The following is a 25,204-nucleotide window of genomic DNA, read 5'->3' on the forward strand; positions in this document are numbered from 1 at the left end:
AGCAGCAATAGGAGAGTTTCCCATGGCCTTCCTGCAAAATTTGAATCGTGAAATAATGCTTTATATAAAGGCTATTGAAAATTATCAGCTTTTCTTGGCAATATTTCTACATCCTCTCCTCTGTCTCATGTTATGGATTTTGCAAGCTTCCTTTTTTTTTAAATCACCAGGCTATTTCTTTGTCCCTTCTAATGTAATTTCTTTGCTTTTGCTATCAAACTACATATATAAAATGGGTTATATAGCATGATAATATCTAAATTTTAAAGTCTATTGTCCACATGCTTTCTTAGCTTTTGCTATCAAACTACATATATAAAATGGGTTATATAGCATGATAATATCTAAATTTTAAAGTCTATTGTCCACATGCTTTCTTAGCTTTTGCTAAAATCTAACCTCATATTTGCAAGGGAATCTTATTTTAATCTTCACAGATTTTCACATACACATTTTTCCATCCCACAAATGTCAAATTACCTCCATTAATATTTGTTTCATTAATTGTTTCTTCATCAATAACAAATGATGGACAGTATTGAAAAACCACTTATCCATTCTTTGCCTTTCTCACTAGTATAAATTTGAGTCTGTTTTTTTTTTAATTATTCCTTTTTGACTCAGTTTTTTTTTTAATCAACCACATATTGATCATCCTTTAGGTATATAGGTATAAGATATATATCAATTTCTTACCATACTTCTATTTCTTTTTTCTTTTTTTCTGTTTTTTTTTTTTTTTTGAGACCGTCTTACCCTATCACCCAGGCTGAACTGCAGTGGCATGCTCTCGGCTCATTGCAACCTCCGCCTCCCAGGTCCAAGCAATTATCTTGTCTCAGCCTCCCAAGTAGCTGGGACTACAGTTGCATGCCACCACGCCCAGCTAATTTTTGTATTTTTAGTAGGGATGGGGTTTCACCATATAGGTCAGGCTGGTCTTGAACTCCTGACCTCAGGTGATCCACCTGCCTCAGCCTCCCAAAGTGCTGGGATTACAGGCATAAACCACTGTGCCCGGCTCATACTTCTATTTCTTAATCCTTGTAATGAAATAATTTTTAGCAGAACATGAAATATTAAGTTATGGCCCAAAGGTATATGGTGGAAATCATTATACATTTATTTTAAGTTGCATATAACTTATCAGCTACCACAGAAATGGGTTATACCCCAGGACTAAGCAAGAAAGTTCTAAATTGTATTTCAATTTACATAGGAAAAGAGGCAGTGAAGCAGATCCAAGGCACATTTTAATGTGTCTCAAGCACCAAGAACAACACCTGGCACAGAGTTCGTATTTAGTAAATGTATGTTTAATGAGTCAATGAGTAAAACTGCTCTTAAAAGTATTTCATGCAAAACAAAAAAAAAATGAAGCCACGTACCTGGACATCTCCCCCAACACCTCCAACCATGGGATCTTCTTCTAAAACTTTTACCATCTCCACAGATGAGGCTGGGTCAAGCATAGTATCTGAATCACAGACCTGCAAAGAAGAAAATGAAAAATGAGTTAAAGAAAAGGAGGAACTATAAATACATTCCTTGTAGTCAAAATTTTGCATACATACTGTGTCCTCATCTTACTGTCACAAGGCCTCAGTAAGCAAGTATCATGGTGATAACAAAGGCCTTGTTGTATCATGGCGAATACAAAGAGCCTATTTTTCAGCAAACTCAATATTTAAGTTAATGACATTGCTGGGTAGAACAGCTGAAGTGATGTGCTAAGTATGACTTGTAGCGTGATCAATTTGTCCCAGTTTGCCATAGATGCTCCCAATTTTGTCAATGAAAGTCTCACATCCCAGGTAACCCCCAGTCCTGGCAAACTGTAATGGTTGGTCCCCCTAGAGGTCTGTTTAAGAAAAAAAAAAATGTTTTCTTGTTACCTTCAATAAGGCTTTTAGGCCTTTTTGTCTTTCAGGTCTGAATGATAAGAAAATTCTATGACATTATTGAAAGGGAGATATATTTAATAATGATTTTACCTTTCATTTTAATATGGTAAATAAATGACAGGAGAGCAGTTCTCCTACATAGGATTGTATAATTCTAAAGCAATAGTGTAGTTCTAAAGATTGTTTAGTTCTAAAGTCCATATGACCCGGGCTTAGCAAATGACATTGTATCAGGAAGGGGATTTGCAGGACCTTCAACTCTTTTATTCTAAAGTATTAAGTGTTCATCTAGCCCTCTGAATTTAAAAGTGGATATAAATCACTTTAAGCTATTCTAGAAATGCCCATTGTTGTTTTTAAACACAATCTTTCTATGAGCTAAAAAAAAAAAAGCAAGTCTGAAACCAGACCAACCACAACTTGAAGAAAATTGTTGGAATTAGTTTATAACTGTGTATTCCTAATAGTTATTTCTATTGGAGTCTCAAGGGCACAGGGCTATAAGCTGTGCTTTTCTTTTCAGACTGATTTCCAAATCAATTGAAAAATTAAACAGAAGAATAATAAAGCAAATGGAAAACCAAACTATTACCTGTATGCTTACAAAGCTGATATGGAGAATAGGGCTTTATATGTGGAAAAATGAGCTTCATAATTCTGTTTCCCAGAATTACTCAGTCCCGGAGACTTTACTCAGTCCCAGAGAGGCTCTCAGTGGGACTAGCCTCCTGCAGATACAGTGTATGTCCCTTCAACAGGTACAGCTGATACCTGTTCCTGGGGGGTGCCCACTCCCAAAAGCCAAGGAGAAAGAGCTGGGCTTCCCCTTATTCCTTCCACACTCACTAATAAGATTAAGTCACTCCTTTTCTCTCAAGAAAGCAGTGAAACAGCTGGAAAAGGCTGATGGGTTATACCTGCCAATGGAGCTTCCTCCATATGATCAGAGAAAATCAGAAATAGGAAAAAAAAGTCCCCAACTCCCTATCCCTGCAACATTTACTAATTGGACATATTATTTTCTGCTGAATGCAGCAAAGTCCTAACAAATATAAATTGATCAGAATTGTCATGTGATTAATCAGCTTGACATCCCCATTCAGATAATGAATGGCATGATTGGCAGAGACTGAGTATTTACTATCTGCAATTCCCATTATTCTGCCATCAAGTCTGACTGTACTGGCTGGACTGAATCAAGATTTAGCCCATTTTTTTAATATCAAAATAAATTAGTTAACAGTTCTGCAAACCACTCTATAAACATAGTATTTCAGCCTGAGTGACAAAGTGAGACCCTGTCTCACAGAAAACAGTGTTTGATATACCAGTTTTGAATTAAAAAAAAAAGGAAATTAACCAATTAGTAGAAGCATAAAGTCTCAGAATTAAAGGAGACTTTAGATACATGTAGCATGAGTCCCTCACATTAGTAACTAAGGAATCCCAACATTTTTAAAAGCATCTAGGCTGGGTGCAGTGGCTAACACCTGTGTTAGGAAGAGCAGTGGGAAGCCAAGGCAGGGGGATTGTTTGAGCCCAGGAGTTTGAGACCAGCCTGGGCAACACAGCAAAACCCCATCTGAAAAATATAATAAAATAAAATAAAAAATGAAAGTATCTACCTCAATTTTACTACTAGCTTTTTTTCTGAAAAGGTTTCATGTTAATGAAGAATGCTGGTGAAAATAGCAATTTAAATGCATTATTGGAAATCATAATGTGTGGAGTATATGGGGCATCAGAAGGTGAACCTATCACCCTTCTAGGTTTAATTATAGCAATTTTGGGGTTAACTTCTGAATTTTTAAAACTTTATTCTCCTTGTTTAGAAGAACTCATTTTCTAAATGAAACCCTATTGATTGTCTTTTTGTCATTCCATTTAGGTTCAGCATAGTCTCACTTATTTTAAGAAAAAAAAAAATTAGGCAGAAGCTAGGCATTCGCTTTTCATTGTAAAAAACAGGATTTTACTGACACTTGGGTCTGTAGCCAAGCATCTCAAGCCTCTGGAACCTAGAAGAATTCCCCCGAAAGTGATGTTTTGCCTCTCCCATGCCCTGTCTATCCCTGGTTTATATGTGGCTACGAGGTGGGCAGGAGGTCTGTGATGAGGCTAGAAAAACATGAAGGCAGAAAGTCTAACTCATCTTTAGCCTCCAGCATCCTGAGTTTATGACCACACCCACCTCTGTTGACTCAAGCTGGAAAAGGTAAAACCAGGCTAAAATAAGACTAAAAACAACAGGAAGGGGGCAATCCAGAGTTAATGTTCAAATAACTCCGTCTGCTTGTGAGCACAAGCAAGCCAGGAGAACTGGCTCTTTGAAATGACTACACTGGAACCAAATTTATAAGGTTCTACATATTTAAATTGGTCCCTGCCCCTCCCAATTTCCAATAGTAAAGTGCCAGAAGTTCTCTGAGAGAGATTGTTCACATGGTGAATTTAGCTGTATCAAAAAGGAAAGCTCAGAAATCTCTTGGGAAAGAGTTTATTATCATGGGATTTAACAGCTTTAAAATTTTTCAACTACTGGATGCTGTTTGGTGATAGAATGCCAGCTAGAAAGCCATGGTCTTTGACAGTTTGTGAAAGCATGTGTATTCATGGACACAAGGGAATTTACTCAGTAGGGTGTAAAGAGCATAATTTTAGCCCTTCTTAAAATCCATACAGCAAGAACAGGCTTTCTAGCCATCTCCTCACTCATCGATAACAAGTATGCAATTTCATGAATGTCAGCTATTTAGCCCTGGATTACAATCTGTGGGAGACATGCACCAGTTCAAGGAGAACTGAACCTCACATAAGGAAAAACTACAGGACAACATTTGCACACAGGAAAGAGAACAAACTGAAACATCTTTTTGGCCACACTAAGTGTATCAGTGTAATTCGTTGAAACCACATGATCACTAGTTATAAGATTTCTCACCAGGACATATGGAAATGAAGCAAGTCACCAACTTTTGAGTAAATGAAACATGTCAAGAAGACATTATTTAGAAGAACCAGCCACCACAGTCTTAACCACAGAATCATCCACTAAATTGCAGAAGCCCATCACTCTTCCTGCCTCACTACTCCAGCCAAGAGTTAATCCCCTCCATTTCCTCCCTATCTAAAATAGGGATTGGCAAACCAAGGCCTACTGCTCAAGTCTAGCCTGCCACCTGTCTTGATATGGGTCATGGGCCAAGAATGGTTTTACATTATTCAATAGTTGAAAAAAAAAAATCAAAAAAAGAATATTTTGTGACACATGGAAATTATATAAAATTAAAATTTTACTGTTCATAAATAAGGTTTTATTGGATGCATGCTGTATCAGAAAGGAAAGCTCAGAAAGGCATGCATCCACCCTTGCCTGCTCATTTACTTACTATTTATGGCTGCTTTTCATCCTGCAACAGCAAAATTGACTAGTTACAACAGAGACCATATAGCCTGCAAAGCCTAATATTTACTTTTTAGCCTTTTATAAGCAAAGTTTGCCAACCCTGGGTTCAAAATAACTGGTTACAGGGGGAAGGTTCTGCTTTCTTAAAAATAACAGTGAAGTTGAGATTAAATATGTTTGAAGCCCAATTTTAATTTAGTAGATTTTGCAAAAGCTGTCTCTATCTCCCTGTGTTAGGAAGAGCCTGAAGTGTAGGATATTAATAAATTAGATTTTCTTCAGCCAAGATTTTGCCTATTACAAGAGCAAGTACCCATGAAATCAAGAAGGCTTAATTAAAGTCTGAAGTCCTGTAACTTACTACTTCTATAACCTTGAATGAACCATTTGCCATCATCACGGGACATTTGTGAGACACTGCAAATAAAAGTACCTTGTGAATTACAAAGGACTGTAGAGAAGTATTCCATTAGTATAAGGTAATAGTCTTCAATATTTTATACTTTCTAGGTAAACCCACACCTAAAGGATTATGTCAATTATCACAAATAGATGGCTCAGTAGCAACAATCACTAATAGGAACACAGGAATTGATTACATATACAGAATCTCTTACCACATGAACAAACTCAAATTTATCTGGAAGCATCTATAGCATTCCTGTCTGTTCTAATTTATCTCACTAATCTTAAAGTTAATTTATCTCACAACAATCTAAATAAAAATCTCCTGTAGAAATACTGTTATCTATTCTAACAGATGCCTTTCAAATTTTAAGATACAAGTCTAAAATGCCAAATCTCCATGTTTTACTTTTAATGTCTTTTTTTTCCAGACTGATGGATCTCCTCACTTCCTCCCATACCACTTCAAAGGGCATTGACAGCTAACACAGCAAGAGAGAAATCTTAATTACTCTGGCTGCCTCCAGTGAGGAAACAGGTTGAAAATAAATCAAAACTCTTTCTTTTGAAGAAGGCTTCACCTTTTTCCTGCTTGTAAGGCTTAACCCTTCATCTTAACCTTGACCCTTCATCTTAACCTTGACCCAATGAGACTAGCTCTAGAATGTGTAGAATTTGTTCTTGTTTCCTCCCACAACTTAACCCAAAAGTAAACAGAAATTCTGTATCCACCCCCAGCCCAATTTCTCTAGTAAAAAGGGGTAATGGCAGGAACAAAAAATTCCACAAATACTTACTTAGTAAATACAAGATGCTACCATTCCCCCTGAACTCCTATCAGTACAACCTCAGAGCAAACACACTACTGAAACAAACAAACAAACAAAAAAAGTACTATATAAGGCCTTGGAATCAAATTAATCTGGATCCCAATCCACCATTAACCAGTTATGTAAACTTGGACTCGTTTCTTCACTACAGACTCCTTACCTCCTAAGCTTCCATTCTGTAGGTGAAAAATATGGATAATCACATCTACCTCATAAGTTTGTTGTAATGGTTAGTTAATAAGATAATGTATGTAAAGCTGTTAATAATGGCTAGCTCACAGTAAATGCTCAATAAATGGAACTCATATATACTAAAAAGTGGGCCACAATACATGCAAGATTTGGGGGAAACAAAACAGTGAGGACAGAAGTTGACTTTATAAAGATGGAATATTACACACAATTTAAAATTTCTCATACAACCAAAAAAAAAAAAATCAATCCAAAACTCTAGTGCATGTTCATTAATTATATTACAACAAACTTCTAAGACTTTATCAAGATTGTATAACTTTATTTTTTAATCTTGATTTTCTATTTATATGAATTCTAGATGAATAGAATTTACATATAAACATATAGCTAAGTTAAGCAGCCTCAAATTAAGCAACAAATACAAAATCATAAAATCTAAACATTTTAGAGCTACAAAAGCTTTTTGAAATTAATGAGTAAAACCATCCCAGAAAAAAAAAACAAGTCCTCAATGAAAACATCATCTTTCTTTTGTGAAAGGAACGGGGGATGGGGAGGAGGTTCTTTTCTTGTAGTAATTTGGTTTATGGTACAGGATCTCAAATCTAGCCAACAGAAAGCCTTTACATTATAGACACCTATGCAGTTTGGTACTTCTTTGTAATTCTTCTTAAAAGGAATTAGGAATATACAAGCCTTCCTTAGTAGAATGAATTATCCAAATTATTATAAAATAATTCCTGCCTTCCGACAACCAATCTCTTCCAATTATTAAAGTGAAAAAAAGAAGTCATTTGGTTATTCTCTTTTCCTTTCTAGGAAAGTTGAAAATGAGTGAAAGTTATAAAAGGTGCAAAACAAAGGTGACGAGCCAGCTGGAAAAGTGAGAAACCAAATGCTGTCACCTCTAAGGCTTAAACCATAAAGGACCCTTATTCCAAATGTTTGGAATTCTCATTCTAAAGAAGGGAATCAGAAAAGCTCATAATGGTGCCCTTAAATCAAGATTTATATTCAAGAAGCAATCTGGGGGGAAAAGGCAGATTAAAAGTGAGAGTGAGACACATGATAGTAACCAACAAATGAAAATTCTGATATCCCTTTTTCTTTTGATCTTGCTCTAGCAGAGCTTCAGTATGTTGCTAGATATAATTAAGATGTCAGAAGAATTACACCAATACTGACTTAAGAATCTTGAGCTGAAAGAGATCTTAGAGATCATCTGGTCTACTACCTCAGTTGATGATTCATTAAGGCCAGGACCATAGCAGGTAAACAACAAAGTTGGGTATAGAATTCAGATTTCCTCATTCTTATTTCAGTGAGCTCTTAGTCTTATCCTCCAAAATGAAAGATGCAAATAAACTTACTATTCTCAATACTGGCCCTCAGAATATATCAGTTGCTCAGGCTTTCTATACAGAACAAAACAGGAACCAGTCAAATGTTATACACAGTTGATTATCATTATTTATGGTAATTATATTACATAAAGTTGTCAGGAACACTGAACTGGAAAATACTGAAAACATGCTTCTAGCAGAAACAGGGCTAGGTTCCTCCGAACCTCTGGCCACAACATTTTGACAACATATAATCTTGTTTTATCTGTGCTTCTGTTTATATGTACCTTATTTAATATACCTATAGTTGGTTCACTAATATTGAACTCATGTCCAACAGCACAATATCTCATGCCTAAAGGAAATTCATCTCCGTGAGGTGTATCACAGTCTTCTTGTGCTTAGGAGCACTAGATAGCATTTCAGCATTACAGTTTGAGGCCATGTTAAACAGCTACATCACCAAGGAAAAGCACAAAAAAGGGAAAAATGTGGCACTAAAGAGACCATGAAGAGGATAATTGTTTACAGTATAAAAGCTGAAACAAGAAGCCAAAGCATCACCTTGTTTGACCTCAGCTGGAACATGCACATTGGATGACTCAAATTTTTTGCCACTGTGTGCTTGTTAGCAAATGACCACCTAATGACTGCAATTATTGATTTTAGGGTTACAAGTACGTTTTACTGAGTAGACAAATTTGCAAATACAGAATCCAGTAATAATCACAGTCAACTCTACTGTTAGGAATAATAAAGCCTTACTTTTTTCCCCAAAGAATTCTGCATATGTAGAATGCTGTGAGATTAAATCAATAATAACATTTCCTCCTGTAATCTTCCAGCTTAGAAGATGTTCATATTTGTTATATTATTTTCTACCTAGGAAGTCCCTAATGCAGACATCAGGGGATACTGTTTTATGTTTTCCTTTGTCTCATAGACTGGTGGCCACTTGAGTGGTAATACGCATGTTCAGTAAGAGATAGGAATAAAGCAATTATATAATAAGACATCCAAATATATTTTAAGTTTTCTGATAACATTACATAAAAAATATAAAAAATTAACATAATCCCAAATTGTTCTAAAAACAAGGGAAAAAACAGAAAAATATACATTGGAAAGTGTCAATCAGTTGGGTATTTGTTTAAGATAATTTTAATTTTGTTCATTATACTTTTTTAATACTTTTAAAACATGCTGCCATAGGCCTGTGTTATTTTGTAAATAAAAAAGCCAATATAAACACTATTTCAAAGAGGTACAAACTTTTGTCTAACATTAAGCCATACTCAGAACAGGTCAGAACCCATCCATTTTTTAAAACAAAGTTTCTCTAGAAAATACATTGATTCTGAATTTTAAAAATCTTTGTCACTCTTAAAAAAAAAATTTCATTCCCTTCAACTTTTTTTTTTTTTTCCTTTTTTTGAGACAGGGTCTTTCTCTGTTACCCAGGCTGGCATGATAATGGCTTAGTACAGCCTGGACCTCCCAGGCTCTAGCCATCCTTCTAGGTTGGCCTTCCGAGTAGCTGGGACCAGAGACATGCACCACCAAGTCCAGCTAATTTTTTTTTTTTTTTTTTTTTTGTAGAGACGAGCTCTCCCTAAGTTGCCCAGGTTGGTCTCGAACTCCTGGGCTCAAGCAATCCTTCTGCCTTGGTCTCTTAAAGCACTACACTTACAGGCATCAGCCACCACACTGGCCCTCTTTAACTTCTTTTCTCAATTTATTTTTTCCCTTCCTCTGTTTTCTATCTTCTTTATCTCTGAAAGTACCCACCAGCATCATCAGATAAATTTGCTACCGCACTGGGTTTCTCTGTGACTAGTGACTCCCTTACTGTTCTATGTCAGCATTAATTATTTGAACAGCTACAGGGCCAAGAGAGCAGTCAGCAGAGAAGACTAGAGATGAAAGCTGAGACAGATAGAGTTAGAGCTGGTAGCTGATAAAGCTGTATTCCCGAGGAGACAAGAGGAAGCAGGCCCAGTGGTCTCAAGAGCATAGATCAAAAGAATAACTTTGAGACAAGAAGTGAGGTTGGATACTCTTGAAACAGTTTAAGAAGAGAGTAAAGATGATCTTGACAGCATTCAGAATTAGTACTTTTGACTTTCTCTGTAGTAGGAGGCAAGGTCATCTGTTAGTAGTTAAGCAGAGAGGAGTTTGGATAGGGTTTTGGGAAAGTGGTGAAGGTATGAAATAATAGGCTATGAGAGCAAAAAGCAAGGCATCTATTCAAGACCAAGTGAAAAGAGTGCTGAAGAGTGCCAAGGATTCGGCTGCAACTGGAAACCAATCCTTTTGGCCATCTCTCTCCACAGTTAAGCAGAATTCTCCAGCAAGTTTGGAAGCATGGTTAATTTCTTCCCCAGCCCCCATTTTCTCTTGTGTATTACCACCTGAACTTTGCTTCCTTCATTCCCTAACCAGCCTGCACTCCAAGTTCCATCACTTGTAATGCTTAGCAGCCAACATCCTCAAACCCTTTTACCCTTATTTGTCTTTCTGTGGTTTCTGCTTTGCAATTCTCAAACCCTGGGACAGTTAGAATAGAAGATGGGAGTGGTTAGTATTGTGGATTGAACCTTAGGAAATTGCCATTTTTATAGGTCAAACATGGTTAAATATCAGGGGATTTACTGAGGGATGAAAAGATGGAATTACCAGGTTCAGAATGCTAAGAGATTTGTACTCCTGTGTGAGTGCTTGGAACTGGCTGAGAGTCCCAGGAGGCATCAGGGCCTAGTTAAAAGCTGCTGGTCGGGTCAGTATATCTGGAGACTTCCCCTATCTCAGCCTGGAGGAAGAAAAGTTCTCAAGCTTGATTAGGGCTCTAGCAGGAGGCCTATTCTAATATTTCATATTTTGTATTATTTTTTTCCTGGACAGGCACAGCATAAAGTTGTCAAGGATACAAACAAAATTCAAAACAAAAATGATGGGAGAAGAGGGTTTGGGAGGAGCAGGTTTAAAGAAAAGGAAGAAAAAACCCATACAATGAGGCCTTAATTAGAAATGACAAATGTAGCAATTGTTTTAACTGAAATTAAAGACAAAATATCAAAACAGATGCTTTCTTATTTAAAGCCCAGAACTTCATTTTTCATATCCTCTATAAGTTCCCAGTCATCCTTTCCCTTTGAAAATAGCCTGTTATCCTCTCATCTAAGCCCAAAGTTGTACTTATGTAAATACCAAATGTCCAAAGATAACTGAAACTACCTTAACTTAGAAGTTTTACCTTTGAGAAATTAGGAGAAACTTGACAGAGAAATGCTCCCAACTGTCTAGAAGGGAGATTAACATAATGAAGAAACGTCTCTAAACTCTTCAGACATCAACTGAAATCAGTCATATGGTGGCAATTGACAGGTACTATAATTTGAGCAAGGACTAAATGATAATAAATAACAATATTAATATAAAAAGCTTTAATTATATCAATGATAATATCATAAATAACTTTTGCTAAACACTTGGAATACATTAATTTATTCTATCCAGAAAACTGAGACTCAGAGAGGTGGTCTTGCCCATGGTCAACCAGCTAGTAATCTCTATGATTAGAACTTTGGTCAACTGACTGTAAAGCCAATGTCCATTCCTATCTCACTACCTGACAACCACTAGGCATGACTCTGTGCCAGTAAAGGACCCTAAAGAATAGGATGGGTCTTCTAAAAACTAGAATTTCACTAGAAATTCTAGAGGAGAGGAAGAATATCCCAGTGCCTTTCTTAAACCAGAGACATTTTCCCCCTCTCAATACCATCATGGCCAAAATCTAATTATTATAAAGTATCTGCAGAAAATTAAAACTAGAAACTCACAGGGACCCTACTAATGTTCTAAAGAAGGAAGCTTCAATGAGAACCAGGAGAGGAGAACCCCTATAGTGAGCTGTCAGGAAATTAATGGGAGACACAGCCTGTCTAATTTTCATGCAGGCAAACACCATCACAAATGCTTTCAAAGGTCAAGTTGCAGTGAGTGAGGTAATGCTGTTTGGAGAGTGAAATAAACATTACTTTGCTTTTGCTCTAAGATTTTTTTTCTCATTTTTTGTTTTCCTTTTCCTTCTCTCAATTTTAATTTTTTTTTTTTTTGCTCTTTTAAATCAAAATTGTTCTCACCACCCTCATTTTGCCTCATTTTGCAGTCTCTGTGAAAAACATTTTATAGCCTCCCTTCAGCCTGCAGATTTTCTCAAGACCCTTCTGCTCAGGCAGACACTATTTTCTTACAAAGCTGGAGAGTTTTAGAGTGTGGAAAATGACGTTGGATTTGACTTGGCAGAACCAAGGGGGCAGAGAAGGTAAAAGGGGGAGAGAAGGGAAGGAAGGGTCTCCTGTCAAAATAATCTTGATTTTTAACCAATAACACAGCACAAATTAAGCATTTTCATAGATAGTCTCAACAGTTTTACAAGATTTTTTTTCCCTTTTTCAAAATGTGCTTTCAACAGTCATGCTGTTTTCAAATGAACTGAAAGAAGTACTGTGTTCAGAAGGGACAAGGATGGGCTATAGCATATGACTGGACAGATACAAAAGCTGCTTTATTTAAATGTATGTTTGCCCTGGCAGGAATGTGGAGACCTACCTGTACATAATCCACACTTCGTCCCAGTGCTCTGAAGGCTGTGTACATGACTTCTCTTTTTCCACCCCATTTTTGCATGATGCAGATACTTTTGTTGGACAAGACCAATTGCGTTACGTGTTGCGAGCTTTCTTTATGTGACTCATCTGTCTCACCGGGACCCTTTTCGTGGAAGTTGTTCTTCCAGATATAAGTGGCTGATTTGTCTCTGCCCATGACTTCACTGAAGATGTCCATCATGTAAAGGTCATCTTCTGAGTTCCCATCTATGACCATGACAACTTTAATCCCAGGGTAGGTTAGCCTTTTCACAGATTGCAAACATTTCCTTAAGTAGTCTGGATCTTCCTGATAGGCAGCGATGCAAAGGGCAACTGTTTTGTTCAACTTTATGGGGGTTTCTAGGGATTTTTTCATTTTTCGGTGCTCCAAAAAGGCAAACAGGCTTTGGATGATGAGGTGTGATGCCAAAAAGGCACCATACAGTCCAAAAGAGAAATAGTAATTATCCGTTTGGATAAACTGGTAGCCAACAATATAAGCAGCTGTGATTCCAAGAAGGAGAGAGACTCCAAAGAGTGTGGTTCCAATTATTCTCAGGATACATAGAAACCTCTCACAATGCATCTGTAATATAATCAGATGATACTCTTGGTTAAACATGATTGTCCCACACTTGTTATATACCTAGTATCACAGGGACAGTATTGGACTAGAAGCATTCAGGAGTTTTAACACTCAGTTTCTCACCCAACTCATTGTGTGACTTTCTGCACTTCAGTTTGCTCATCTGCAAAACAGGGATAAGGATGCCCTTCTAGCATACCTCAGAGGGTTATTTCAAGAGTCAAATGAGATGATGGTGCAGCATACTACTGAATGCCATGATGTTTTAAACAAATACTGCATACATTGCTTTAATGTGTTATATCACTTGCCTAAGGCTGTACTCTATATATGTGGTCACAGCCAGGCAGGGACCCTGAAGTTTCTAACACCCAAAGAAGTCATTCTTCTATATAGTCCCCTCACCCCTTGATACTGGCCAGTGAAAAAAATCCACTGGAGATTTTGTTAAATTTCTCATGTGTAATTTAATCTCACCTCCAATGTGTATTCTTCAACTTACATCCTTTCCCTGCAGCCAGCTGAGATTGGAGATCAGGATACTGGATTCTAGTACTAGCTCATTAACTAACTGTGTGACCTTGGGTGAGTCACCATACCTCTCTGGGTCTCAGTTGTTGTTTTGTAAAAATATCTCTTAAATGAGGGATTTTAGAATTGAGTATTTCTGAAGTCCTCACTGATACTAAAAATCTTCCATCCCTAAGTACCCTGCATAGATGTCTATTAAAGCCCCATAATTCTGAATTATACTCATTTGTTCCAAAGTCTCTCTCCTCCATCCACCATCACCAATACTAGATGATGAGATCCTGAGCATCATGAACCTTACTGGAACACAGTAAACACAATAAATGTTTGTAGAAATAGTGAATAAATTAAAGGACAAATAACATCATGATTTATTTTAGCAAGTGAGTTTCCATCCTGTTAAAAGCCATAGCACATTAGACCTGAAACACATTTCCACTCAGTAATAGTCAGTTTTGCAGTCATCCCTAAATTTTGTCTATCTCCTGAAAAAAGTTTTAAACAACTCAAGGACAAAAGGACCATTTTTCCCAAAACATTTGTGTTTCCCAAAGGATTTGTATTTCCCAAAGCATTTCCAATGCTTAGCATTAAAGTGGTGGTTGGCAACCCTTTTTATTTCATTTTTTTCCTCCTGGAGTTTTATTTTCCTCCTCTTCCAAGGATGAACTATCAAAGAAGATATAATTGGTATAAATGCAGTATCTTCATCTTTAGCCATTCGCATCCATTTTTGGGCTTTTCTCATATTTACATATATTTAGTGCTTAATCTTTTTCTTTAATTCAATTGATTTTTAAAAGCTAAATAACTTTATTTTAAATAGAAACTTAGACTAAGCAATTACCTTTGCAAAATCTTTTGCTTGATGTGCTATTTATAATTTCCTAATCCACGTGCAAACTTAACACTGGCTGTTCACACAGTATCCTCTAGACTATCAACAGCTGCATGGACACCACGTTGCTCAGCTCCAAGAGGCACCATTCACACAGTCACCTGCTATTCCCTGCAATTGTACATCGAGAAGATCCTAAGGGGATCTGCACTGTATTTTTGGGAAACCTTAGTGTGGCTTCTTACCAATTGTGTTACCTTTCCTTCCTGAGCATAGACTTGGTGTGGCCACCTCATTCCAGGCTTTGGAAATCTGAGATGTGCCACTTCCAGTAAGATCTTTTAAGAAAGAGAATATACCTCCTCTCATCTCTCTGGCCCTTCCACAGGCTTGATACACATATTAACAATGTTTTAGGGAATTGGAAAGCCCCAAGATAGATGGAGCTTGGTCCTTGGATTGCCATATGGAAGGGAGCCACCCACCAAACAAGAATACCTGTCAAGGACCCTTACGTTAGCACAAAATAATTTCTGGATTTTTGTTTGTCCATTATGCATTTGGGGCTTAGTGTGCTCCACTAGTATAACTTAAATAATGCAAAGCGCCCTGGAGATCATGATTCTAGCTTGCAGGCGTCACTTTTTTATTGTTGTTAAATGGAAATAACAGAACTTGTCAAAGACCCCACAGGGCTGTGGTCAGGAGCAAAATGGAAGTGTTTATCTAAGTGTTTTTAAAAACCAGAAATGCATTGCAGCTTAAAGGATCAGTGAACTAGGAAGCGAAAAAGCAAACACAACAAAAAGAAAATTGGTGTTCCACTTCTAGCAACTATATGGGACACCATAGCGTGTAATGTAGGAGTCTGATAAATGTAACCTTAACCCAAGTGGGAAGTTTAGACTGTGGGGGAATGGTGAAATGCTGAGTTTTCAGTGAAAGGCAGGCAAGTACAGCATCTCTTGTTAATTAACACAGTTAGGGGATGCTGAAAACTCCCACATGATACATTAACCAATGCCTGAAGGTGCTGGAAGCACCAGACTTGGAACTTGTCATTTCCAAGACGTGAGTCATTCTCACAAGAGTGAAAAATTTCAAGGGGACTAAATCACTTTGCCAGGGAGAAGCTTAAGTGTGTATTTAGCTTGTGTTTAAAATCACCATAGCCAGCAAAAAAACTGCCTGCCATTCTTTTCCATTATTCACATTTTCCTTGCTTTTATCAGCACACGTGGACATAGAGAGTGTTGACATAGCATCTGCCGGCCACAGCTGAAGTGGGAACACCCTCTTACATCATAAGACTCTACAGAATGTCCTTTTGAAGCTTGGGAAAAGTACTTTACTAGCATACCACAGCAACGTGGCTAGAAGTGAACCTTGATATTTCTGTAAGATATCTCAGTGTTGTCTAGTATGGCACACACAGCATCTTAGTACAGACCAAAAGGCAAAAGGCACATTTTAGAGCCAGCTTTGCTGAGGGAATACATGCACCACCATGCCTGTGTAATTTTTGTATTTTAGTAGAGATGGGTTTCACCATGTTGGCCAGGCTGGTCTCGAACTCCTGACCTCAGGTGATCCGCCTGCCCCGGACTTCCAAAGTGCTGGGATTACAGGCGTAAGCCACCACACTCGGCCTGAAAATTGTTTCCCTACTGTTATAGAAAATGGGAAATTGGCACCCACTCAAGTATAGACACAAGGCTAGCCAATACTGAGATTTCGGGCTCATATATTTTCTATGTGGGAACAACCTAAAGAGACATGAAAAGTGGTTGTTTCAAAGAAGAGCCTGGTTCCATCTATGCAATAGCAATTCTCCTCCTAATGCCAACAGCTAAAATCCTGTGTTACCATAAAAAAGGCACTAGTGTTCCCACTTCTTCCACCTGGGGAGCAGATATACAGCCTTGCTGTTGGCTCATATACCCCAGTGGGACTCTTCAGGTCACTGGACCTCGAAGCCATTTCCTCTCCCTTGACCTTTTTGTATTAAGCGGAGTGAAATGTTGGATGAAAGGAGAATAACATCTACTCTCACTGCCCCAGTTCAACAGTGAGAATTGAGTTCAATGGAGTTGCCCTAGTTTTTTTGTTTTTTTGGTTTTTTTTTTTGAGACGGAATTTCCCTCTTGTTGCCCAGGTTGGAGTGCAATGGCATGATCTTGGCTCACCGCAACCTCCGCCTCCCGGGTTCAAGTGATTCTCCTGCCTCAGCCTCCCAAGTAGCTGGGATTACAGACATGCGCCACCACGCCCGGCTAATTTTGTATTTTTATGAAAGACGGGGTTTCTCCATGTTGGTCAGGCTGGTCTCGAACTCCTGACCTCAGGTGATCCACCTGGTCTTGAACTCCTGACCTCAGGTGATCCACCCACCTCAGCCTCCGAAAGTGCTGGGATTATAGGTGTGAGCTAACGTGCCCGGCCGGAGTTACCCTAGTTTTCGTAAGGTGGTCCTTCCATTTTGGATCTGGAAGAAGCTGAAATGAATTCAAATGTATTGAGTCAGCATCTGGGAAAGACTACAATTAGGTCTGATGATAACTCTTCTGGGAGGCCTTAGCTTATCTGTCCTTCTAAAGCAACTCCTCCACCCTTGCCTTCTCTTCACCCCCTGCCATGCTCTCTCCCCTTAACCTGCTTGATTTTCTAAGTAGCATATAGAGAGAGAGAGAGAGTATACATGTACATACTCTATGGCCAGGGGGGCTTGTGTAGTTCAATTATTTGGTTTGTCCTTGCATGAAAACCACGGCTTGGCACATAGCAGGGACTCAATAAACACATTTTTAATAAATAAATAAGCCCATTTGGACTCAGGCAGTCAATGTAGACTGACAGACACAGGTCCTACCCCAATCTTTACTGCAGAGGCAGTGAATATGTGCTAGAGACAACCAAGCCCTTAAGGGTACCCCTCAAACCGTCATTTTTTTTTTTTAAGAAACCCATCTCCATAATTTTTCACCCAGATGTCTAAAGGCAATGGTTATGGGGAGTCCCAGAACAGGTCTAGAAGGCCTTTGGAAAGCAAAGATAGAAAAGGCTGATGGTCCCCAAGAGCATTTACAGGGATTGTAAGTTGCAATCTGAGATATCTTATGAGCTCAGGGGTCAAGTTTGGGGCATCAACTTTTATCATCTTGAATTCCAGTACCCTTACAGTGTTTATTGTCCATTAATCCATATGCTGCTTTATATTTTGGCTCTAATGATTTGTGAGCATGTGTGCATGTATGTCTTGTCTCTTCAACTAAATAAATTATCTAGTATTAACCAGATTAGCAAATATTTTGAAGTCAGTTATACTAGCGTTCAAATCCCAGCTCTGCCATCTACTATCAATTGCAGAGAATTTGACCTCTGGAACCAAACTGAGTTGGGATAGAATCCTAGCTCTTCCTTTTAGTGGCTGGCTGACCTCAAGCAAGTTACACAACACTTGTCATCTTCAGTTTCTCCATCTATAAAATGGAGCTAATCATATTGACTCATAAAACAGATTATGAGATTTAAAAAAGGAATCTTAAGTACATATTTTAAAAAGAAATTATCAATAATTAGATCTTAGTGATGTTAGCTTCCTGCCGGTAACTACCTAATAACCCTGACTCTCCTTCCATTTAACCCATTACTTATGGGTTAACAAGTAATAACTATGGCATGATGAAAAGAATAGGAGGACTGGGAATCAGAAGAAATGGATTCAAGTCTGCACTCTGCCTCATATTAGCAACCTGGCTCAGACAAACTGCTTGAGGGTTCTATGAATAAGTCATGTGTCCTTGGACAATTCAATTAATATCTTTGAACTTAAGTTGTAAAGTACACTTGCATCTCTTCATCATTATATTTGAAAATCCACTGAAGACTAAGTTCAGTGTCTTTTCAACTTTTAGCCAAGTATTTAAACACACAAAGGCACAAAAGATGATGAGACATTTAAAGAATGTTTATCTAATGAAGGCGTGAACTGGTTCTAAAACATAGGCTGTCTTTATGCATAAACTCATGTTGTATGGGAGAAGGGGCCATAGGCCTTAAATCATATGCATGATAATTAGAATTCGGACTATTTATCTAGGCTGGTGACACTAGCAAGGGTAATAGAAATCTGCTTCTAAGCAGACATACTCAGGTCAGGTGGTAGCTATCTGCTGGCTAAGAGTGGATTAGGAAGGTATGGTGAACAAAAGGTTAAAAAGTAGTGGTTCCCAGATTTTGCTATATATGCAAATTACCCGCAAATCCATAAAATTTACTGATCTGTGGCTCCCACATTTTGAGTTCATTGATAATGGGCTGTGCCCAGGTCATCACAAGTTTTAAAATCTCCTCCAGCAATTTAGCTATATAACAAAGTTTGGCAACCACTAGGTTAAAGTAAAATAAGACTTTCATGACCTCATTCACATTGATACCCATCCCTGATGTGTATTCCCTCTGCTACTGTCCCTAAGGAGAAATCTGAGATAGGAGAACCCAAATGAAGTCTCCCCGCAGCAGTCTTCACATTACAGCACATTACCTCCTGGAACACAAATCATGAACCCTCCCAACTCCCCCTCCCAACCTCCCTTCTCCCCTTCTGACCTTCTCTTCCTCTCTGGCTTTGAAGTCTGCCTTTTTCTCTCCAGTCCCACTGCAGTTATCCTAGCAAAGACCCTGGAGCCAAGCTTCCAGGGTTAGTATACAAGCCTTTTTTACAGGACTTGTCACCCCAGCAGTGTCTGGGTTCAGAACTGTAGGTTTCAGATTTCTTTTCCTTTGCACCATCTATATTAATAAATTATTTCTAGGATGTGTGTTCTTCCAACTGCTCTACCGGTTCCTGAATTCACCATCCTAAACTTAGTTCACAGTGTAGGGGAAAAAAATTACCAAATGACTTGACATGGAATCTTAGTTTTATATGTACCTACATTGGCTCCTGGGAATCATATCTAAAGGTCAAAACCCTACCTACAGAGCCAAATGTAGCACAAATGCCAAGTCTCTTTAGGAAATCTTTACTGATCTCTCTCAATCAGATGTGACTTCTCAATTTGAACCCCCATAAAACTTGACTAGTGCAGCTGCAGCATAAATTAGCACGAATTCAATTCAAGGCCATTATATTCCAAGAATTCTTGGATTAAATTCCATCCACACCCCTTATTAATTCACTTTGAGTAAATTGCTTAACTTTTCTGAGGCAAAGTTCTTTTACTTATAAAACTTTTTTTGCAGATTAGGATTAGATATATGTATGTAAACCATCTAGTTGAGTGCCTGAAACATACTAGACATGTGATAAACAATAGCTGTTGTTTCTTATGGGCCAGATCATATTTTATCTTACAGTATATTTTAAAATTTCATTAAATACACTTTTAATTCATTTTTTAATTATCTGCAGTACAGATGTATTCAGTTAAGAGGCATTCATTAATAAATTTACTTAATTTAAATAAGAAAATATTTAACAGTGTGGCCTTGTTATATTTAATTGACTCTCATCAGTAACATTCTCCTAGATTGTGGGAAAGGCAATATATATATGAACTCCACATGACTACCATTCAAAATAGACTTTTTTTTTTTTTTTTTTTTTGAGATAGAGCCTCACTCTGTCGCCCAGGCTGGAGTGGAGTGGTGAGATCTTGGCTCACTACAACCTCCACCTCCCGAGTTCAAGAAATTCTCCTGCCTCAGCCTCCCGAGTAGCTGGGATTACAGGTGGCCACCACCACACCTGGCTAATTTTTGTATTTTTAGTAGAGACAGGGTTTCACCATGTTGGCCAGGCTGGTCTTGAACTCCTGACCTCAGGTGTTCTGCCCTCCTCCTCAGCCTCCCAAAGTGCTGGAATTACAGGTGTGAGCAAAATATACTTAAATAATTTAAGGCTGTATGCAGTAGGATAATACTCTACACAGATTGCGCTAGAGAGGAAAGGATAAAACACCAAGTTGGGGTGATGGAAATCAGTTTTCTCTACAGGTAGCTATCCCTCCACTCCGTTGGCATACCAGCTGCCACCAACTCTGTCATTGACAGGAACATGGCATGGGTTTGCATGGATAAAAAGGACAACCCAGAAGGAGACATGGGGGTTATGCTCTGTCCCCTCATTAACTTAACCCAGGGATCACACTTCATACAAGAGCCAGGAAGCTAATAATGTAGCAAAACTACTTGTTCTTAGACTTTGAAAGTAACTGTGTAATATAACTTTGAAAAAGGGTATGTCTACCTTGATCCATAGACAAAAGGACTTTCCCCAGAGTGCCAACAACAGGAAATAAATGAACCAGTGACAAGTAAGTGTTTAAAAATTCAAGAAAAAAATTTTTTAAAAATCTTACCTAGTAAGGAAACCATGTATGGGAAAGTATTTATGAAATTCAATACTATGGGGCTATATTCTACAGACCTAACAAAAATGAGTGGTTTCAACTAACTTACTTTCTAGTAACAGTTTCTTACTCACTTGTTGCACAATTCCCAATTTCCAGGAAGGTAGCTGACTAAATAACTTTGCTTTGTGGAAAGTGACATTAGAATTTAATGCTAGTCACTGATTTGTTAAGTCCTTGAATTTTTATAAACTGCATAACTTTCTTTGATAAAGGGATTCGACTACGGGTACAGTACAAGCAACTCAGGTAATATGCATTTGTCAGCACGTCTACAATATATTTTTCTATTTACCCGACTCAAGTGATATCTAAGAAAAAAGAAATGGGCGGATGATACTTTAGTTACAATATTTGGTTCTAGAAATGTCCACTTAAAAATCAGAGTTATCTGTCCCAGAATTGGAAACACATACAAAACATAATATATAAACGCAACAGGTACCTTAAAGTGTTAAATTGTCATTGAAAATGTAAAAGAATCGCCAAACTATTGGGAAAACTTTTGGTGGAGTATGATGGGTACTCAAAATACAGTACCTCAGCTGTACTGTAATCTTATAAGCTCTAGAAAAATGTGGTGAAAACTAATTTAATGAATGAGTCAACTTGCACACATTGGAAGGAAATAAAAATTTAGAATTTAAAAGTTCTTTTCAATTCAAGTCATAGAAGTATAAAACTTAAAATTGTATCTACAAAGAGGTTGACGGACTTGGATCTATAGAAATACATATTTTAATTTTAAACCTAGCATCGTGAATGTAAATATGTGTTGACCGTTAAAAGCTTTATTCTTAAAATAACCTTTTTAAAAAATAATAAACTGGTTTAATACCGCCAGAAGTACTTATCATATGCCTTAACCGCAGTGAGAAATCTGAGCCAAACCCTTGGAATGTACAATGAGCAGTGAAGTTGTCTCCCTCTTAACAAGCTGCCTCACTCCTTCAGCAAAGCCCATCTACCAACTTCCTTCTCTTTATTCTAACACTGAGCTGATGGTCTATATATACTCAGGCCTCCAGTTGGGGGAAGCCCTTGGTGGCCAATCGGGGCTTCCCTATCTATTGCGTCACACCTCCCCCCTGCGTGTGACGTCAAAGGCAATCCCAGCCCAGACACGTGGGTTGCAGCAGCGTCGCGTTTCTGGGCAATTGCTCCTGAGACCCAACAGGCAGCAACGGTCCCAAGGGTGAGGAAGTGGGCAGGGAGTGGCTGATGGGGCTTCCACACGTTTCCTCCCGTAGCGGGGCTGCTGCAGCTCGTTCTCCCCAGAGGCGCGCGGTGTCCCTGAGTCCAAGTACTCAGCGCGGACGTTTGGAGGACGGAGGGAGAGGCGCTAGGGGAAGCTGGCACCTAAGACTGTGTAATAGGACCCGGGTCTTGCAAGCCCTCCTCCCCAGGCACCGCCCCTGTGCTCCCAGCGCCTCTGTGCAGCTTTAATTATCCTTTCAGCGCCGTTCCCCCGCGGCTGCGTTTCCGTGGTCAGAGGAAAAAGGCTTTCTCGCCTCTCGGTTCTCACCCTCATACAGACCCTCCTTTCAGACCCGCCCTCCTGTTCACAGGGACCCATTTCGGAGCCCTGGCTCACGCTGGGCGGGAACTGCCGTGACGAATTCCGCCCAAGGTGTTGATTATCCACCCCAACCCAGCCTCTGGCTTCCCTCCCACCTCCACCCCAGCTCCCGCAGGCCCCTCGCCCCCTTCATCGGCTGGGCGCTCGAGACGGCGCCCCCAGATCTCCCACCGGGCAGTGTCCCCAGCTGCAGCTGAGGAGAGAAGCGCCGGCGTGCGCGGTGCCACGTCGGAATTGGCTCTGGGGACGCTGCAGCTGCCGAAGCGCAGCGCGCGGTCCCCACGCACGCCCTGCCCCCGGGCGGCCGGCGGGCTGGCCCGGCGAGGAGAAGAGGGATGCGCGCCCTCCTCCCGCTCCCATCTGCGGGTGCCACCGCCTGCGTCAGGGACCCCTGGCCCGAGTAAGGCTTCCGGGGCCGAGCTGAGCCCAGACTGACGAGCCTGACACTTTAATGGGGTGCGGGAAGTGCAAAGGAGGGGAGGCCCGGGAAAGGGGGGAGTGGCCGAGAGAGGATGGTAGCTGCGAGGAGGTAGAGAAGGACCCTCCTTCTCCAGGGTCCCAGCTTGTCGGAGCTGGAAGCCCAGATTGCTTAACCCTTTGCATTCCCAGGAAGAAGCGACTTTCTCACTTAAAAGTAAAACGCGCTGGGCTATTCCAGTTTTTCTCCCCACAGTGTGTGTGTGTGGGAAAAAAAGAAGGGAAGGGGTGGGGGCGGCTGTGCAGAATGCATTTTCCTTACATTGGGAATTCTTGTTTCCTAACTCAGGAGCCCCTCTGCTGCTCCGGAAGATGCAAAATGGAAAAGTACATCTGGGGACGTGCAGCCTTCCCCAGGCAGAGAGGCTACCTGTGTCCCCAGAAAGGCAGCGGATTTCTGGCGAGAGCCGCAGAGATGGGAAAAGAGGGCTATGTTGCTAAGCCTGACAGTGACCTGAAATATTCGCTGATCTTCAGTCTGTTGGAAATTTTTAAACTTCCAACTTTTCTATCGAAACTGGCTTAAAAATTTTAAAACAATTAAATGGGTAATGTCTTCCTTCTCCCTGGCCTGTTGGAGGACCTTCATCCTTCACCAAAACGCGCCAGTGTAACGTACCTTGTTCAGCTCTTGGTCATAAAGTCGTCCTCAGCCTGTCTGTGTGGTCCCGGAGGGTCGGTGGCGGGCAGTTTCCAAAATTGAGGTAATAAGAGATCAGATGAATTTGAGACGACCGGCCAAAAAAAATAAGAAATTTAAAAACAACATTTAAAAAGGATAAGGGAGTCTTAAATGTTTGATTCTTCCCCACTTTAAAAAATAATTTCACTAATATTCTCTTTATGTTTCTGTTGCACTTAAGTCTAATTCTTAAAAAAAAAAATATGCTTTAAAAATAAATTAACTTTTCTTTTTTTTTTTTTTTTTTTTGCTTCAGTCTTTCTGCCCCCGATAACAGAAAATCTCTTTTTCGTCTTAAAAAAAAAAAAAAAAAAAAAAGCCTGTGGAAGACTCAGCAGAACCCAGGAAGCGCAGAATCGGGAGAAAAGTCTTTGGCTGGGGCTGTTTCAAGTCTCTGGTTCAATGGGCTGCTCGAAGCCAGGACTGGGTAATTCTTTCCAGACGTCTTGACTTCTCCTTCCTCGCCGTTGTTGCCTTTCTGCCTCCTCCAACTTAAGGGGGTCTTAACAAGTGAGCTGGTGGGTGTTTTAATAGGGCGGCGGAGGGAGTGGGGGGGTGAGGGAAGTGGAGAGGGAGGTGTGGACTGGGGAACCCTGAGGGGAGGGAACTGGGAGCGCAGGCGGGCGGGCGAGCAGGAGGCGGGGAGGGGGAGAGGGAGAGAGAGAAATTGGCCATTCAAAGCCTTCTCTGAGCTAGAGGCCGGTTCTAAACTCCAATGAATTCAATTAACTTGATTGCTAACGTGTGCAGAGAAATGCAAGACACATAGGGGGCCACCACCTGATTCCCTACTCTCCTCTGGCGGCGGAGGTGGGAGCCCTCGCCTCTTGGATTTCCCTGAACTCCCGCGTTACAAGTTCCCTCCAAGCGATAAACTCCCTGTTGCGCTTAAGTAATTTGTTTTAAAGCCAAATGGTGCCCTTCAGCTAAGTAACCGACCCAAGGAGGAACAGTTGGGAGGGGTGTGTGCACGTGTGTGTGTGTGTAAGTGTGCGCGTGTGTGTGTGTGTACCTGGAGCCTTCGACAGCCGACTGGGACTCTAAAAAGACCGCGCTGGTCCACCACTTGTTAACCCTTTCTTCCCGCCAACTCAAAAGTTTCTGAGCTGACGTCAAGTGTCAAAGCCTTTCTCATAAAGAGGTTTCTGCCATGGGTGGGCGGAAAAAATAGAAAAGTAATTATATGTATATTTTTGCTCAACCTGGTCCCCTAACGTAAAAATATTCAAACAGCGCGCATTAAAATTAAAATAATAAAAACTGTTTTCTGGAGGACTTATATTTAGACATCTTGAAGGGAATGGCTTAACTGGCTTTTGCTTCTTGCAAGCCTTCTGCAAAGTTAACGAGTAAAAATATG

General features: G+C 39.7%; 1 protein-coding gene across 1 annotated transcript in view; it reads right to left on the reverse strand.

Moving 5' to 3' along the window:
- HAS2 (hyaluronan synthase 2) overlaps positions 1–24,349 on the reverse strand; it is a 28,057-nt gene extending 3,708 nt beyond the window's left edge. Inside the window, exons 1-3 of the mRNA XM_054499257.2 lie at positions 23,782–24,349; positions 12,698–13,324; positions 1,389–1,490 (exon numbers count right to left, since the gene is read on the reverse strand). Coding sequence (XP_054355232.1) covers positions 1,389–1,490; positions 12,698–13,324 — 729 coding nt within the window. The 5' untranslated portion in view covers positions 23,782–24,349. The remainder of the gene's footprint in view (positions 1–1,388; positions 1,491–12,697; positions 13,325–23,781) is intronic.
- Positions 24,350–25,204: the final 855 nt, after the last annotated feature.

Source organism: Pongo pygmaeus, chromosome 7 (assembly GCF_028885625.2).
Source record: "Pongo pygmaeus isolate AG05252 chromosome 7, NHGRI_mPonPyg2-v2.0_pri, whole genome shotgun sequence".
Taxonomy (NCBI): Eukaryota; Metazoa; Chordata; class Mammalia; order Primates; family Hominidae; genus Pongo; species Pongo pygmaeus.